Source organism: Mercenaria mercenaria, chromosome 2 (assembly GCF_021730395.1).
Source record: "Mercenaria mercenaria strain notata chromosome 2, MADL_Memer_1, whole genome shotgun sequence".
NCBI lineage: Eukaryota > Metazoa > Mollusca > Bivalvia > Venerida > Veneridae > Mercenaria > Mercenaria mercenaria.
Genome location: NC_069362.1, coordinates 11,251,113 through 11,266,905, shown reverse-complemented (window position 1 = coordinate 11,266,905; position 15,793 = coordinate 11,251,113). Strand labels below are relative to the sequence as shown.

Genomic DNA, 15,793 nt, shown 5'->3' with positions numbered 1-15,793 from the left:
ATAAACTATCAAAGCTATTGCTTTAAAACTTGCAACAGTTTTTCACCATCATAAGTGGACACTGAACATCAAGAAACATAACTCTATCCTGCTTTTTGCAAGAATGATGGCCCTTTTTAGCCTTAGAAAATCATGGGTAGGACAATATTTCTATTACACAAAAAAAATCAGATGAGCGTCAGCACCCGCAAGGCGGTGCTCTTGTTTCAAATGGTTCCACTAGGTCCCGTTTTGGGGGCGGCAGAGCTGAAAATAAAGAAAAAACTGTTAATCAATTTCTCTTTGACCGACACACATCTAGTATTTCATGTAATTGTTTTAGACAATATACTGAAATACTGTACACGGAGTTATTCTATTGTTTTCAGAATGTTAATAACTATGCCCCAGAGTTTCAACCTGTTGTTGCAGACAACACATATTATACAAGTATCAACGAGTCAGCAGCAAAAGGTAATATATTTGTAATTTATACATATTAAATGGAATCATTTTATTAGCTCGACTATTCAAAGAATAGTCTAGCTATTCTACTTACCCTGGCGTTGGCATCGGCGTCACACCTTGGTTAAGTTTTTGCATGCAAGTACATACAGCTATCATTTAAAGGCATATAGCTTTGAAACTTATTTATTCTTTTTCTAGGTCAATTACCAACCTCACTGGGTCAAGTTCCATAACTCTAACATGTATTTTGAGCAAATTATGTCCTCTTTTGGACTTAGAAAATTCTGGTTAAAGTTTTACATGCAAGTTACTATCTCCAAAACTAATGCAGATATTGAATTGAAACTTCACGTGTCTTTGGGGTTATAAAACTAGTTGATAGCACCAAGTCCCATAACTCTGACCTTCATTTTGGCCAAATTATGCCCCATTTTCGACTTAGAAAATTCTGGTTAAAGTTATACGTGCAAGTACATACAGCTATTACTAAAAGGCATATAGATTTGAAACTTATTTTTTCTTTTTCTAGATCAATTACCTACCTCACTGGGTCAAGTTCAATAACTCTGACATGTATTTTGGGCAAATTATGCCCCATTTTGGACTTAAAAAATTCTGGTTAAAGTTTAACATGCAAGTTACCATCTCCAAAACTAATGCAGATATGGAATTGAAACTTAACATGTTTCTTCGGGGTTATTAAACTAGTTGATAGAATCAAGTCCCATAACTCTGACTTGTATTTTGGGCAAATTATGCCCCCTTTTGGACTAAGAAAATTCTGGTTAAAGTTTTGCGTGCAAGTACATACAGCTATTTCCAAAAGGCATATAGCTTTGAAAAATATTTATTCTTTTTCTAGGTCAATTACCAACCTTACTGGGTCAAGTTCCATAACTTTAACATGTATTTTGAGCAAATTATGCCCCCTTTTGGACTTAGAAAATTCTGGTTAAAGTTTTAAATGCAAGTTATGCAGATATTGAATTGAAACTTCACATGTGTCTTCAGGGTTATAAAACTAGTTGATAGCACCAAGTCCCATAACTCTGACCTTCATTTTGGCCAAATTATGCCCCCTTTTGGACTTAGAAAATCCTGGTTAAAGTTTTATATGCAAGTTACTATCTGCAGATATTGAATTGAAACTTAACTTGTCTTCGGGGTTATAAAACTAGTTGATAGAATCAAGTCCCATAAATCTGACATGTATTTTGGGCAAATTATGCCCCCTTTTGGACTAAGAAAATCCTGGTTAAAGTTTTGCGTGCAAGTACATACAGCTATTATCAAAAGGCATATAGCTTTGAAACTTATTTATTCTTTTTCTAGGATTAATTACCAACCTCACTGGGTCAAGTTCCATAACTCTAACATGTATTTTGAGCAAATTATGCCCCCTTTTGGACTTAGAAAATTCTGGTTAAAGTTTTACATGCAAGTTACCATCTCCAAAACTAATGCAGATATGGAATTGAAACTTAACATGTTTCTTCGGGGTTATAAAACTAGTTGATAGCATCAAGTCCCATAACTCTGATATGCATTTTGGTCAAATTATGTCCCCTTTCGAACTTAAAATTCTTTTGATATTTAACATTTTAGGTAATAATTTCCTGCTTCTATGACAATATTTCAAATAGTCGAGCTTGGCTGTCTTACGAACAGCTCGTTTTATGATATGAAGTTGAAGTGCTGTTAAGTTGTGGAAAAGTATTAACAATAGACAGACATAGAAATATATCTCTTGCCTACCTAGCGGGAAAAGTATACATTTGTCTGAGCACATGCCAGGGATAGATACCGTAGATACCCATGTATAATGCGCAGTTTTTTGACCCCCGGGACCACCCTCGAATCGTGGGTGCGCATAATACACAGGTATAGACAATTTTCCAACTTCAAAACAAGTTTGTTACCGATGTTCGCCATTTTGGTAAAGGGAAACTACTCCCCGCGCTTACTGTCTCCGCTAAAATCTAAGATTGCCGTTACGTTCCGTAAAAGATCGAATTGTTTATTTTTCTTTCAAACAAAATTAATTTCATATAAATTTAAAAGTATTTTGACGAAAGAAATGTTTATAAATCACAAAAATTATGTTACTAATTAAAGATCGAGAATTATCTTTAACCCAGATCAAACTGTGAACAACATAATTGACACGAGGTGACACGTTGATTGCGGTAATTACTGGCTTTATGATCGTGACAAAAAGACTATCACACCTTTTGTTATCAGTTTAAATTGAGAAGCTCATGTCATTTTGAAAGATACCATTCGAAATATTGAATCAGCTGCTATTTATTTATTCAAAATAGTGACTTAAAAAAGGTAAAACAACAAATATAACAATAATTTACTGGTTTTATTTTCGAGAAAACAAAAATCGATAGTACCGTGAGACCGATGCTGCTCTCCGCCGTGGAGATAAAATTTATTACCCGGTGTCGATGTAAACTCTACTTTCATTTTCCATCCACCTCAAAATTGACCAAAAATTTTTTTTTTTTTTTTTTTTTCCCAGGATTTTGGACTAAGATCGGGGGTGCGCATTATACACGGGTGCGCATTATACACGGGTATCTACGGTATTCCTGTCGTTCCCTAGGGAAAAAATTGTCTAAAATAGCATGCACATAGGTGATGTCACAGAGTACTGGCGCTATGATGACATCATAAACAGCTATTTGTCACCACGATCTGTTTTGAGCGTGAGAAGCAAGAAAAATGATCTTACATGTCTGCCTGTGTAATACCCCAGTCACACATACGGCGCGGATAGCTATGTCTAGCCACGGATAGAAACGTAGTAATCCGTATCGATCCGTATCTGAGTCGTACCTTAAAGTAGTAATCCGTATCAATCCATACGAGTCAGGTACAGATCGGTACCAGTCCGTAGCCAGACGTAGCTATCTGCGCTGTATGTTTGACTGGGGTATAAGACAGCTGTTTACCAAACCCTCGGGACAGCTTGAATAAAAAACCTTGCAAACGCTGGGTTCTGTATTCCATTCTGTCCCTCGGGTAGGTAAAAGCTCGTTTTACACAAGCAGGCATGACCTTTGTTTTACCTTCACTCCCAAACAATAGTCATCATCTGCTGATCACAGGCAATCACATCCTATGAAGTTTGACCGATGTGGGGCCAGGGTGGTGCTTTCACCATAGTACAGCTTAACTCTTATCATGCTGGACACGATTGATTCTGCCTTCGTGACCAGTGTAGATTTTAATCAGCCTGCATATCCATGCAGTCTGATCATGATCTGCACTGATCGCTATTCAGTTAGTATCTTTTTGGTAAGCACCCCTTTTAACAACTAATGGTACTGTCGAAATTGAAAGATGGACAAGTTCATTTTAGAAATTTAGCAGGGTATTTTAAAGGGTTAAAAAGTTCCAGTCAAAAGTTCTTCAGAAATATTTTGTTCTGAGGTAATTTTTGAGTTTTGTGCCAATTTCAGGTGTTGATGTTTATGCCTTGACTGTGAGAGATTTGGATGGGCCCAATAATGAAAATGGCCAAGTAACATTCCAGTTGCAGAGTGGTGCCAATGATGATTTCTTTATAACAGCAGATACTGGAATTATAAAAGTTTCAGAAAGTTCTAATCTCGATGCAGACGGAGACAACAGACCCTACACTATAGTGGTAAAGTTACACTTTTTAACATTTGCAAAGCTCTTATTTCATCAGTAGTAGAATAGATCATGGTTTTGTAGGACTGTCATTGTTCATAGCTACATTGATCACTAAATATAAAGTCAAAAGATTTATAGATTTATAGTTATATATAATGAACCTTATTTTATAGCAGTTTTCATATAATATTTAAAAACAAATGAATCAGGTTAGCATGTACAATGCCAATGTAGGGTTAACGCACGTTTTTTTGTGTAACAACATCTGCAGAATCCCAAGGGATTGGTTGGTGCACGAGCCCGTAGGGCGAGTGCACCAACATAGCCCGAGGGATTCTGCAGATGTTGTTTCACGAAACAAACGTGCGTTATCGCTATTCTTGCATAAAACACAACTTAAGTGCTGGAAATATCGAAAAAACAAGACTATCCAGCTGACATTTAGCCGATCGAAGTCGGCCGTTTCAGGTTGTTATGGACACATGTTTTATTTATGCATTTCCAGGGCATACAGAAACAGTGCGTATTTTATACATGTCGAACGGACATTCTTGTTGTGGTAATTTCTTTAATATTAAATATATGTAAAATAAGCATGACTTCCCCTTTTTCCGATATATCGGTAGGAACTTTAGCTTTAGAGGCTCGGAATTATGAGAAAAGGGCATAACCCTACACGGCATCATGTCTTTACACAATTTGCAGGTGAGGTGCCGACAGAACACAATTCTGCTTGGTTTAAATTAATAATCTGCCCCTTACGCTTTTTAAATGTAAATATTATCGTTTAATAGAAACTGGTATCAATACCTATATTCTTCATGTCGTTAAGAATGAAATCTCTAGGCCTATAACTAGAAAATTTTGCTTTGCACCCCACCCCGTCGCAATCAAAGTTTGATAAACACAAAAATTTGAATTTTTCCAACCTCGATATAATCAACTTAGATTGGATTTATAAACTCAAACATGGTTGGTGAGATCTACAAATAAATTGAAAAATATATAATAAATACCTTCTGTTCATCAAATGTTCATTAACTGTGGAAAAATCCTTCAAACTTTACGCTTCATCATGTTTATGCTTTACATTACACACCATCACTGTATCAGTAGACTGCATAGATGTGTAAAGTAGACACAAACATTTTTTAAAAGTTTTAGTGTAAGATTTAAAGTTAGCATGTCAACTTTCTCGACTCAAATTAATTTGGAAAACGAAATTGTATTTTTGTAAATTGTTGTTTGCCTATCATTTTCAGGGATTAAATTGCGGCGTGTAAACTTACTTTGAGTCTAATACGCGTAATAATACAATAATAAGGAACGTCAATTCAGTCGCGTATCAAGAGAGGTAGCGCTTATTACAAGTTAAAGTAAAGTTAGGTTGAAAAATGATATTTTTAATAAATATGCAGATGAAAAGATTTCATAAATCTCGGACCTTTCGACTTCGGCCAAAATTGATTCGGGATCCATAATTTGCTTACGTTGGACCCACAACAGCATATTCAAAACGTTCACCAACAGCGCGTGCTCACGAGAATCTCCTTGTTTGTACACGTTTTTTACACGTTTGTGCATGCCCAAAATCGGCAAAAAACAAAGGTTTTATGCAAGAATTTATTTTAATGGCCTTTATTATTGGATTCGTCAGAATAATTCTGCCAAAGACATGAAAAATGGTACTTGTAGCTTCCTTGCTTGGTCCTCAGCATTACGAGGATAGTACTAGGACAGCCCGCTGTCTGTAATATGTGACTGGATGGGGTTTCATGTCACATGTCTATGGGATGATATTCCAGTGAAGCAGCACTATAATGTTGGGTATTGTGCTTACTGCTACAAGTATACACCATCATTTATATGAAAAATTGTTGAAAAGGCGGTAAACCCGAACACACACAAACACAATCATAAGAATACTTTAAAATATCTAATGTTAGTGTTTCAAGCAAAACAAAAGAAGAAAGAATAAAGAATTAAAAAAAAAAAACAGAATAATTGTGCAGCAAAATATGATTTCTTTTGTTTGGTGACCAGATTGTAGCAAGAGACAAGGGACTTCCTCCATTGTCAGCTACAGCTACTGTTATTGTGACGCTGTTAGATACAAATGATGAGATACCAGAGTTTAAGGATCCCCTGTACAGGTTCAGGATTAAAGCTGATGATCGTAAGTTGACAAGTCTATTATTGCTGTGGTAACTTTGTAAACCTGAGTTTAGGGAAATTTGCCTTGCAAGTTTCAGACAAGATTCATGGCTCTTTATATAGAGTGCAGGGACAAAGGATTGCAACTTTTTCTCCACCTATCTTTTGGTCATTCTGTCTGCAATTTTGTGTCTGGTCAATAGATAAGTCTCTCATTCAACCAGGAATTTATATTGTTTGGCAAAGATGCTCCCCATAATAAAAGGATGCGTCATGCACAAAAACTTGACCCCTAGCTCAAAGTCAAGGTCACTCTTCAAGTTCGAAGGTTAACGTGGCACAAAATTTTAATGTTCCCCATAATCAGAGGATGTGTTGTGAGCAATACCTAGTCCCCTACATCAAAGTTCAAGGTCACATTTGCAGATCAGCATGTTTTTTTTCCTGTTTGTTCCATAACACCGTCACCCATTGAGGGATTTTAACTTTCTTTTGCACAGTTTCCAATAATGAATAACTTGTCAGGTGCAAACCCAGGCCCCTAGCTCAAAGATAAAAGTCACACTTGGAGGTCAATGGTCATTAGGGTTTTTTTTCACTGTTCAGTCCATCACTCTGTCATCCATGAAGGAATTTTAATATTGCTTAGTACAGATGTTCCCATGCCACAACTTGTCATGTGCAATACCCAGATCCCTACCACAAAGGTCATGTCAAAAAACAACATTGATCTTTTCCTGTCCAGTCTGAAAACTATTTTATCATAAACTCATGTGTCATATAGACCCAGTTAGACACATACTGTGTATTTTTGTAACCCCCCCCCCCCCCCCCCCCCACCCCCCTATGAGTAGTGGGGGCATATAGATTTGGTCTTGTCCGTCCGTCCGAAGTTCGTGATGCGCCTAGCTCAAAAAGCATTTCATATAAATTAATTAAACCTTGCACGAGTCTTTATCATGATATGAACTTGTGCACCTCCTATTTTTCGTCTGGCTCTGCCCCCTATTTTCCGAGTGTTATGTCCCCTGAAATAGTCAAAAATGCACATTTTCACCTTGTGACACGCCTAGCTCAAAAAGTATTTCATATAGATTCATGAAACCTTGAATGAGTCTTAATCATGATATGAATTTGCGCACCTCCTATTTTCATTTGGGTCCGCCCCCTATTTTCAGAGTTATGGCCCCTGAAATAGTCAAAAATGCACATTTTCACCTTGTGACGCGCCTAACTCATAAAGCATTTCATATAAATTTATTAAACCTTGCATGATACTTTATCATGATATGAACTTGTGCACCTTCTATTTGTCATCTGGCTCTGCCCCCTATTTTCAGAGTTATGTCCCCTGAAATAGTCAAAAATGCACATTTTCACCTTGTGACACACCTAGCTCAAAAAGTATTTGATATAGATTCATGAAACCTTGAATGAGTCTTAATCATGATATGAACTTGCGCACCTCCTAATTTTTATTAGGTCTGCCCCCTATTTTCAGAGTTATGGCCCCTGAAATAGTCAAAAATGCACTTTTTCACCTTGTGATGCACCTAGCTCAAAAGGTATTAAATATAAATGGTTGAAAACTTGCATAAGTCTTTATTATGATATAAATTTGCACACCTCTAATTTTTTGGCTGGCTCCACCCCCTATTTTTGAACTTATGGCCCCTGAAATAGAAAAAAAAATGCACATGTCCTCCTAATTATGTGCCTAGCTCAAAAAGAGTTTGATGTAAATTCATGAAACCTTGCTTGAGTCTTTCTTATGATGTGACCTTGCACACTTGGCATTCTTCTTGAGAATCTTAGCACTTATTACAGAGTTATGGCCCTTGAAATAGCCAATAGTGGATTTTTTGTTTGTGATGCTCATAGCTCAAAAAGTATATAGCCTAGAATAATGAATCCTTTTCGTAAAATGTTTGTTGAGGTTATACCCCATTAAGACTGCAAACATTGAATGATTTCCCCTTATTTGTGACAGATGTACCAATGGGGGGCACACCCTGTGTCCTACAGACACATTCTAGTTTCAGAATTACTTCCTTTTAATATGATGATTTCATACATTTTTTTACTTCCCCAATTTTTAGCTCACCTGTCACAAAGTGACAAGGTGAGCTTTTGTGATCGCGCTGCGTCTGTCGTCCGTCCGTGCATGCTTCCGTGTGTGCGTCCGTAGCTTTTGCTTGTGACCACTCTAGAGGTCACATTTTTAATGGGATCTTTATGAAAGTTGATCAGAATGTTCACCTTGATGATATCTAGGTCAAGTTTGAAACTGGGTCACGTGCCTTCAAAAACTAGGTCAGTAGGTCTAAAAATAAAAAAACCTTATGACCTCTCTAGAGGCCATATTTTTCACAAGATCTTCATGAAAGTTGGTTTGAATGTTCACCTTGATGATATCTGGGTCACGTGCCTTTAAAAACTAGGTCAGTAGGTCAGATAATAGAAAATCCTTGTGACCTCTCTGGAGGTCATATTTTTCATGGGATCTGCATGAAAATTGGTCAGAATGTTCTTCTTGATGATATCTAGGTCAAGATCGAAACTGGTTTATGTCCGGTCCAAAGCTAGGTCAGGAGGTCAAATAATAGAAAAACCTTGTGACCTCTGTAGAGGCCGTATTTTTCATTGGATCTGCATGAAAATTGATCAGAATGTTCATCTTGATGATATCTAGGTGAAGTTCGAAATTGGGTCAACTGTGGTTTACGTCCGGTCCAAAGCTAGGTCAGGAGGTCAAATAATAGAAAATCCTTGTGACCTCCCTAGAGGCCATATTTTTCATGGGATCTTCATGAAAATTGGTCAGAATGTTCACCTTGATGATATCTAGGTCAAGTTTGAAACTGGGTCACGTGCGGTCCAAAACTAGGTCATTAGGTCAAATAATAGAAAAAACTTGTGACCGCTCTGGAGGTCATATTTTTCATGGAATCTGTATGTAAATTGGTCAGAATGTTCATCTTGATGATATCTAGGTGAAGTTCGAAATTGGGTCAACTGTGGTTTACGTCCGGTCCAAAGCTAGGTCAGGAGGTCAAATAATAGAAAATCCTTGTGACCTCACTAGAGGCCATATTTTTCATTGGATCTTCATGAAAATTGGTGAGAATGTTCACCTTGATGATATCAAGGTCATGTTCAAAACTGGGTCACATGCGTTCAAAACTAGGTCAGTACGTCTAAAAATAGAAAAACCTTGTGACCTCTCTGGAGGCCATATTTTCATGAGATCTTCATGAAATTGGTGAGAATGTTCACCTTGATGATATCTAGGTCAAGAACTGGGTCACATGCCTTCAAAAACTAGGTTATTATGTCAGATAATAGAAAAACTTTGTGACCTCTCTAGAGGCCATATTTTTCAATGGATCTTCATGAAAATTGGTCAGAATTTTTATCTTGATGATATCTAGGTCAAGTTCAGAAGTAAATCACATGAGCTCAACAACTAGGTCACTATGTCAAATAATAGAAAAAACGACGTCATACTCAGTTCATGTGGTGGCAGGTGAGCGATTCAGGACCATCATAGTCCTCTTGTATATATTTGTTTAGGTGCAGGGGAGTGGGGTGCTTAGACTTTCCCTTATCTGTCTGTCTGACCTTCCTTCTGTCGGAATTTATGTTGTGCATATTTCAAAAAGTATTTGACCCAGAGTCGACTAGCAAACCCTCACAAGATTGTTATACAGCAGGTGAAGTGGTGCTGCTGGTATTTTAATTTGGATCTCACACAGCCTGACAAGAGTTTGTTGGATTTTTGTTTTGCTTCACACTTCTTACATTTTGTCAGTTAAATCATGCAGTTGTCAAGTGTGAAATTGTGAAATAGTTGATTTTCTACTTCAGAATTTCACGTTTTAGCAAACACTTGAATTAAGGGGTTCGTTTCTTTATGCTTCATGATCACACATGTATTCAAAGAAATTTAGAACTCGTTAAAGTATGAATTTGTAAATTTAATACTTCAGTTTCATGTATAAGATGCATGTAGTGAGATGTGAGTTTCATACTAAACTCGACATGATACCAGCTGATTGTTATATCTTTAATGTTCCAGCACCAGGCACCTTGATTGGTCAAGTAACTGCAACAGATGTAGATAGCACCAGCAAACTGGATTACAGTATTGATTACACGACAGTTGAATTTCTAAAACAGACTGGACCAATTCAAGTACCTATTGACGCAACTGTAAGTTTGTTCATACAAGTACTTTAGGGGTCTCTTTGGCCGAGTTGTTATGGTTGATGACTTCAAATCACTTGCTCCTCACCGATGTGGGTTCAGGCCTCACTTGGGGCATTGAATTCTTCATGTGCGGAAACCATTCAGCTGGTTTACGGAAGGCCGATGGCTCTACCCAGGTGCCCGCCCCAACAACAACAAAAAAAATCAACAAGTACTTTGGAAAAAAGAAATGTTTGTCTCATCTCATTTAGGATCTTTGTTGCAACTTACTGTTGTTTATTTCTGGTTACCATTGCCAATTTTTTAGTTTAGAGATTAACAGGAATTTCACATGACTTCATGTTTGGAAAAAGATATGTGCAGTCACCAGGACCATGTCAAACCTTTTTTTTTACATATCATCTGACACTGTTCAGGGTGACCTATTAGTATAGGTATATGTTTCGGCACCTGTCATCCACAGTCCTGTATGAAAAAGTTTGCTTAAATATCAAGTTTCTTTAACCCTTTTGCTGCCGAGCACCTGATTACGTTATGTACACTGTATTTGCCATGGGACTTTCCTGGAAATTACGTTAGTTATGACAGAATAGTATACAGTAGAGGCTTTATTGTTCGCAGAAAGTATATAAAACCTATAATTTTTAGAAAGAAAAATGAAAAATGCATACAGATGAATAGATTTATTTTCAAAACAATCTTGTTTTAGTTTGAAATATGCTGACATAGATGTGAAACGGGTATACCCATCATACATGTAGACAGCAAAGGGGCTAGATGGGGAAGAATCACTGTAAACAGCTATAAATTTTTGAAGAATCTGCTGGGCTTGTAAATCTATACAAGAAAACAATGCAATATGGAGGACCTAATTTCCTTATCGAATCTTCGACATTTAGAGGGAATATTGCAGTTGTTTAGTCAACTTTACACTGCAGTTGAATTGCCTTCCACCATTCTGAAATGTGGAAATTTACCAGGTTACTTAGGTCATGGACTTCCATAGAACAGCAGACACTGATAAAAAAACATTCTTTTAATATGATTTGTTGCTCTGGGATAAATTCATTTGCATCATTAGCATTGTTTATAGGTTGGAATGTCGGGAAATCCCAAGACTGGTAAACCAGTCTTATAGGCAAGTACGCTGACATAGAAGTGGGACAGGTATACCCGTCTTGTAGGCAGCAAAAGGGTTAAATGTTTTTGCTTCTCCCCTTTTAGGGGCCACCAAAGCTAAAAATAGAAATACCTTTATTTAAGAAGTTCTCATAAACGGCTGAATGAATCTTCATTAAACTAAACAATGTCCTCTTAACAAGTTCTTTTCATTAAACTGCTTGATGGATCTTCATCAAACTTGGCCTATACAATTGTTATAAGTTCCTCTCAAACCTTTGTTCAAACTGGTCACTTGTCCTCTTACAGACGCTACTACAACTCATAATACAAATGAGCCATGCCATGAGAAAACCAACATAGAAGCTTTGCGACCAGCATTGATCCAGACCAGCCTGCGCATCCGTGCAGTCTGGTCAGGATCCATGCTGTTAGCTAACATTTTCTCTAATTGCTATAGGTGTTGACAGCGAACAGCATGGATCCTGACCAGACTGCGTGGATACGCAGGCTGGTCTGGATCCATGCTGATCGCAAATGCACTATGTTGGTTTTCTCATGATGCGGCTCAAATGTCTTTAAAAGACTTCTTCCCATGAACAGCTGAATGGACTGTAGTCACACTTAAAGGTCTTAAACATCATTCTAATGTCCTATCCAAAATTTGTATAAATAGGGTCACATGGCCCATTTTAGGGGAAGCTAGAGCTTACAGTAGAAATACATTTAAATAACATCCTGTCATGAAAAGCTGAATGGATCTTCATTTCTATTATCATAATAAGGTCCTTCCCCCAAATTTTTGCAAATTGGGGCACTTGGCAGATTGGACCAGTATCTCCAGAGTTATGGCCCTTGAATCAGTCAAAACTGCCAAAATTAACAGTATCCCCTTGATATCTAGGGTACTTTTTATGCCCCCAGCATCTACTGATGCGATAGGCATATAGTGATTGTCCTGTCCATCCGTCCGTCCGTCCGTATAAGGTTAACCAAATGGGACCGTTTTATCTAGCATCAATACCCCTAATGGAATGACTTGATACTAATGCAGATGTAACCTGTGACCATTCCTCATCTTCACACATCACCTGACCTCAGTTTGACCTTGAACTTGACATACAACCAAATGGGACCATTTTGTCTAGCATCAATACCCCTAACTAGAATGACTTGATACTAATGCAGATGTAACCTGTGACCATTCCTCATCTTCACACATCACCTGACCTCAGTTTGACCTTGACCTTGAACTTGACGTCGTTTTGGACTTAGGTTGTTTTGTATCAACAAGGATGCCACTGGGGGTATCAAGCGTTTATTGAACGCAGCTCCTTGTTGTTTGATGTCATCCATATACATAGACAAGCCTTGGTACCCATAGGTGATGCTCTTGTTGAACATTCTCATCAATCAAAAACAACTTATTACTACAGCAGAATTCAGTATTGTACTCAACACTGTTGAATAACATCATATTATCTGGTATGTTTTCAAAACATTTGCAGGGACTCTAACTTGAAAAACTGCACAATATTTTATTAGCTCACCTGTCACATAGTGACAAGGTGAGCTTTTGTGATCACCCTTCGTCCGTCGTCCGTTGTCAGTCCGTGCGTCCGTCCGTCCGTGCATGCGTCCGTCAACAATTTCTTGTCTGCACGATAGTGGTTTCATTTATAATTTTATTTTAACCAAACTTGCACACAACTTGTATCACCATAAGATCACGATTCCTTTCTTGAATTGGCCAGATTCCATTATGGGTTCCAGAGTTATGGCCCTTGAAAGGCCCAAAATTAGCTATTTTGACCTTGTCTGCACAGTAGCAGCTTCATTTATGATTTGCTTTTAACCAGACTTGCACACAACTTGTATCACTATAAGATCTTGATTCTTTTCTTGAACTGGTTAGATTCCATTATGGGTTCCAGAGTTATGGCCCCTGAAAGGGCCAGAATTAGCTCTTTAGACCTTGTCTGCAAAATAGCAGCTTCATTTATGATTTGAATTTAATCAAACTTGCACAAAACTTGTGTTGCCATATGATCTCAATTCCTTTATTGAACCTGCCAGATCCCATAATGGGTTCCAGAGTTATGGCCCCTGAAAGGGCCAGAATTAGCTATTTTGACCTTGTCTGCACAATAGCAACTTCATTTATGATTTGATTTTAACCAAACTTGCACACAACTTGTATCACTACAAGATCTTGGTTCCTTTCTTGAACTGGCCAGATTCCGTCATGGGTTCCAGAGTGATGGGCCCTGAAAGGTCCAGAATTGGCTATTTTGGCTTTTGCAGCCATATAGAGACTTCATTTATGGTTTCTTTTTATACAAACTTCCAAAATATCTTCAACAACAATAAATCTTGGATTCCATGACAAATCAGATCCAATCGTAGGTTATTTTATATCTGATTACCTCCCCTGATTGTAGTCAGAATGGATTGATATCAGTAAGTACTTATACGACTTATTTGAAATTTCATTATTATCATTAGTTGGACTGAGCCAATCAGGGTAGATAACCATGGACTGATTTTATGTCAGATTACCTCCCTTTATTTCAAATTAAAATGGGTATATCTCTGTAACTAATGAAGATACTGATCTGAAATTTCATTTATTTCAACAGATTTATTTGGCAGATCCTTCTTTTGTTCACTTTCAACAGTTTTCTTTTTAATTACTTCCCTTTTACGTTACTATAAACAGCTTATTTTTAGTAACTTTTTTATTATTGGCTGTAGGGAAAAACCGAGACCACTTTTCTGTGGTACAACATGGATTGACCTCCAATTTTTAGGTGTATTTTGACATATCTGTACCTTGTAAGAATTTTTTATTTCTTTTTGGTTAAATTTCTTTCCTTTGTTGTTCCTGTCCTTTGGACTTAGATATTTTTTCTGAGGACCTTCTTGTCCTCGAGTGCAATGATAACAGGTGAGCAATATAGGGCCATCATGGCCCTCTTGTTCTTTTTTTCAGGAAGTGATAAAAATTGATCCAGAAGATGGCCAACTCAGAGTGGCTGGCAATATAAACAGAGAGTTGTATAACCGTATCAATTTGTATGTGCGTGTTCGAGATTTAAATGCTGACAAGAATTTACGGGTTGATCAGACAACTACAGGTAACTAAGGTTTAATTCACCTTTTCTGTGTTTCTTTGATTGCTTTTTACATATAAGACAATGCCATTCATAGTGTGCATTTTTATGCCTCCCTTCAAAGAAGTGGGGGTATTTTGCTTTGCATATGCCAGTCGCACCGGCAGGTTGGCCGGTCCATCTGTCTGTTGCTAGAGCAAACTGTTTTTGCCTAGTGACTTGAGAACCACTTGATCCAGCACATTCAAACATAGCATAATTGCTTATTGGCTTATCAAGTAGATGCCCTTTAGTTTTGGGTTCAATAGGCCAAAGGTCAAGGTCACAGCGGCCTGAACAATGAAAACAGTTCCAGCTCAATAACTTAAGAACCACTTGACCTAGAACCTTCAACATTGTTAATATTATTAGGCTTATGAAGTAGATGATCCTTATTGTTGTTGGTGTCATAAGTCAAAGGTCAGGGTCATAGGGGCCTGAACAAAATGGTTTCCAGTCAATAACCTTAGAACCACTGGACCCAGAACCTTCAAACTTGATAGTGATTGGGCTTATGAACTTAATGACCTCTAATGTTTTTGGAGTCAGTGAATCAAAGGTCAAATAAAGAAGAACCTGAACCTTGAAAACAGTTTCCACTCAATAACTTGAGAACCATTTGACCCAATATCTACAGACTTAATAGCATGAATAGACTTACAAAATAGATGAACTCAAGTGTTTTGGGATTAGCAGGTATGTTTTTGAAAGTAGGACAACCAGTCATTGGGGCATACATGTTTTACACACATCTTGTGTTTTGAAGGATTCAGTGGGTGAAATTTTAGCCCAAATACAAAAAGTGTATCGAGAGGTAATTCACTGTTAAGTGAATATGGAGGGCTATTGTACTCGTCCTGATGTTGGCATTGCAAAATTTTATTGCAAGCTTCTAAATTCACAGCTACCACTATTATCAACAGACCTTACCTACGTATGGTCTTTCTAAGGAGCTGACATCTAATAGCTTAGGGTTAGGTATCCTAAAGGTCAAGGTCAATATGGTTAAATATTATAATAGGGCTGGTTAAAGCTTTATGGTTTCTCTACATCTTCTTAACAAA

At 37.4% G+C, this 15,793-nt stretch overlaps 1 protein-coding gene across 3 annotated transcripts in view; it reads left to right on the top strand.

Annotated features, from left to right (window-relative positions):
- The window catches only part of LOC123561963 (cadherin-23-like), a 147,336-nt gene that overhangs the window by 83,433 nt on the left and 48,110 nt on the right, over positions 1-15,793 (top strand). For all 3 annotated transcript variants that reach the window (XM_053529799.1, XM_053529787.1, XM_053529794.1), the window contains exons 20-24: positions 369-453; positions 3,918-4,105; positions 6,139-6,271; positions 10,328-10,461; positions 14,570-14,714. In XM_053529799.1, coding sequence (XP_053385774.1) covers positions 369-453; positions 3,918-4,105; positions 6,139-6,271; positions 10,328-10,461; positions 14,570-14,714 — 685 coding nt within the window. The remainder of the gene's footprint in view (positions 1-368; positions 454-3,917; positions 4,106-6,138; positions 6,272-10,327; positions 10,462-14,569; positions 14,715-15,793) is intronic.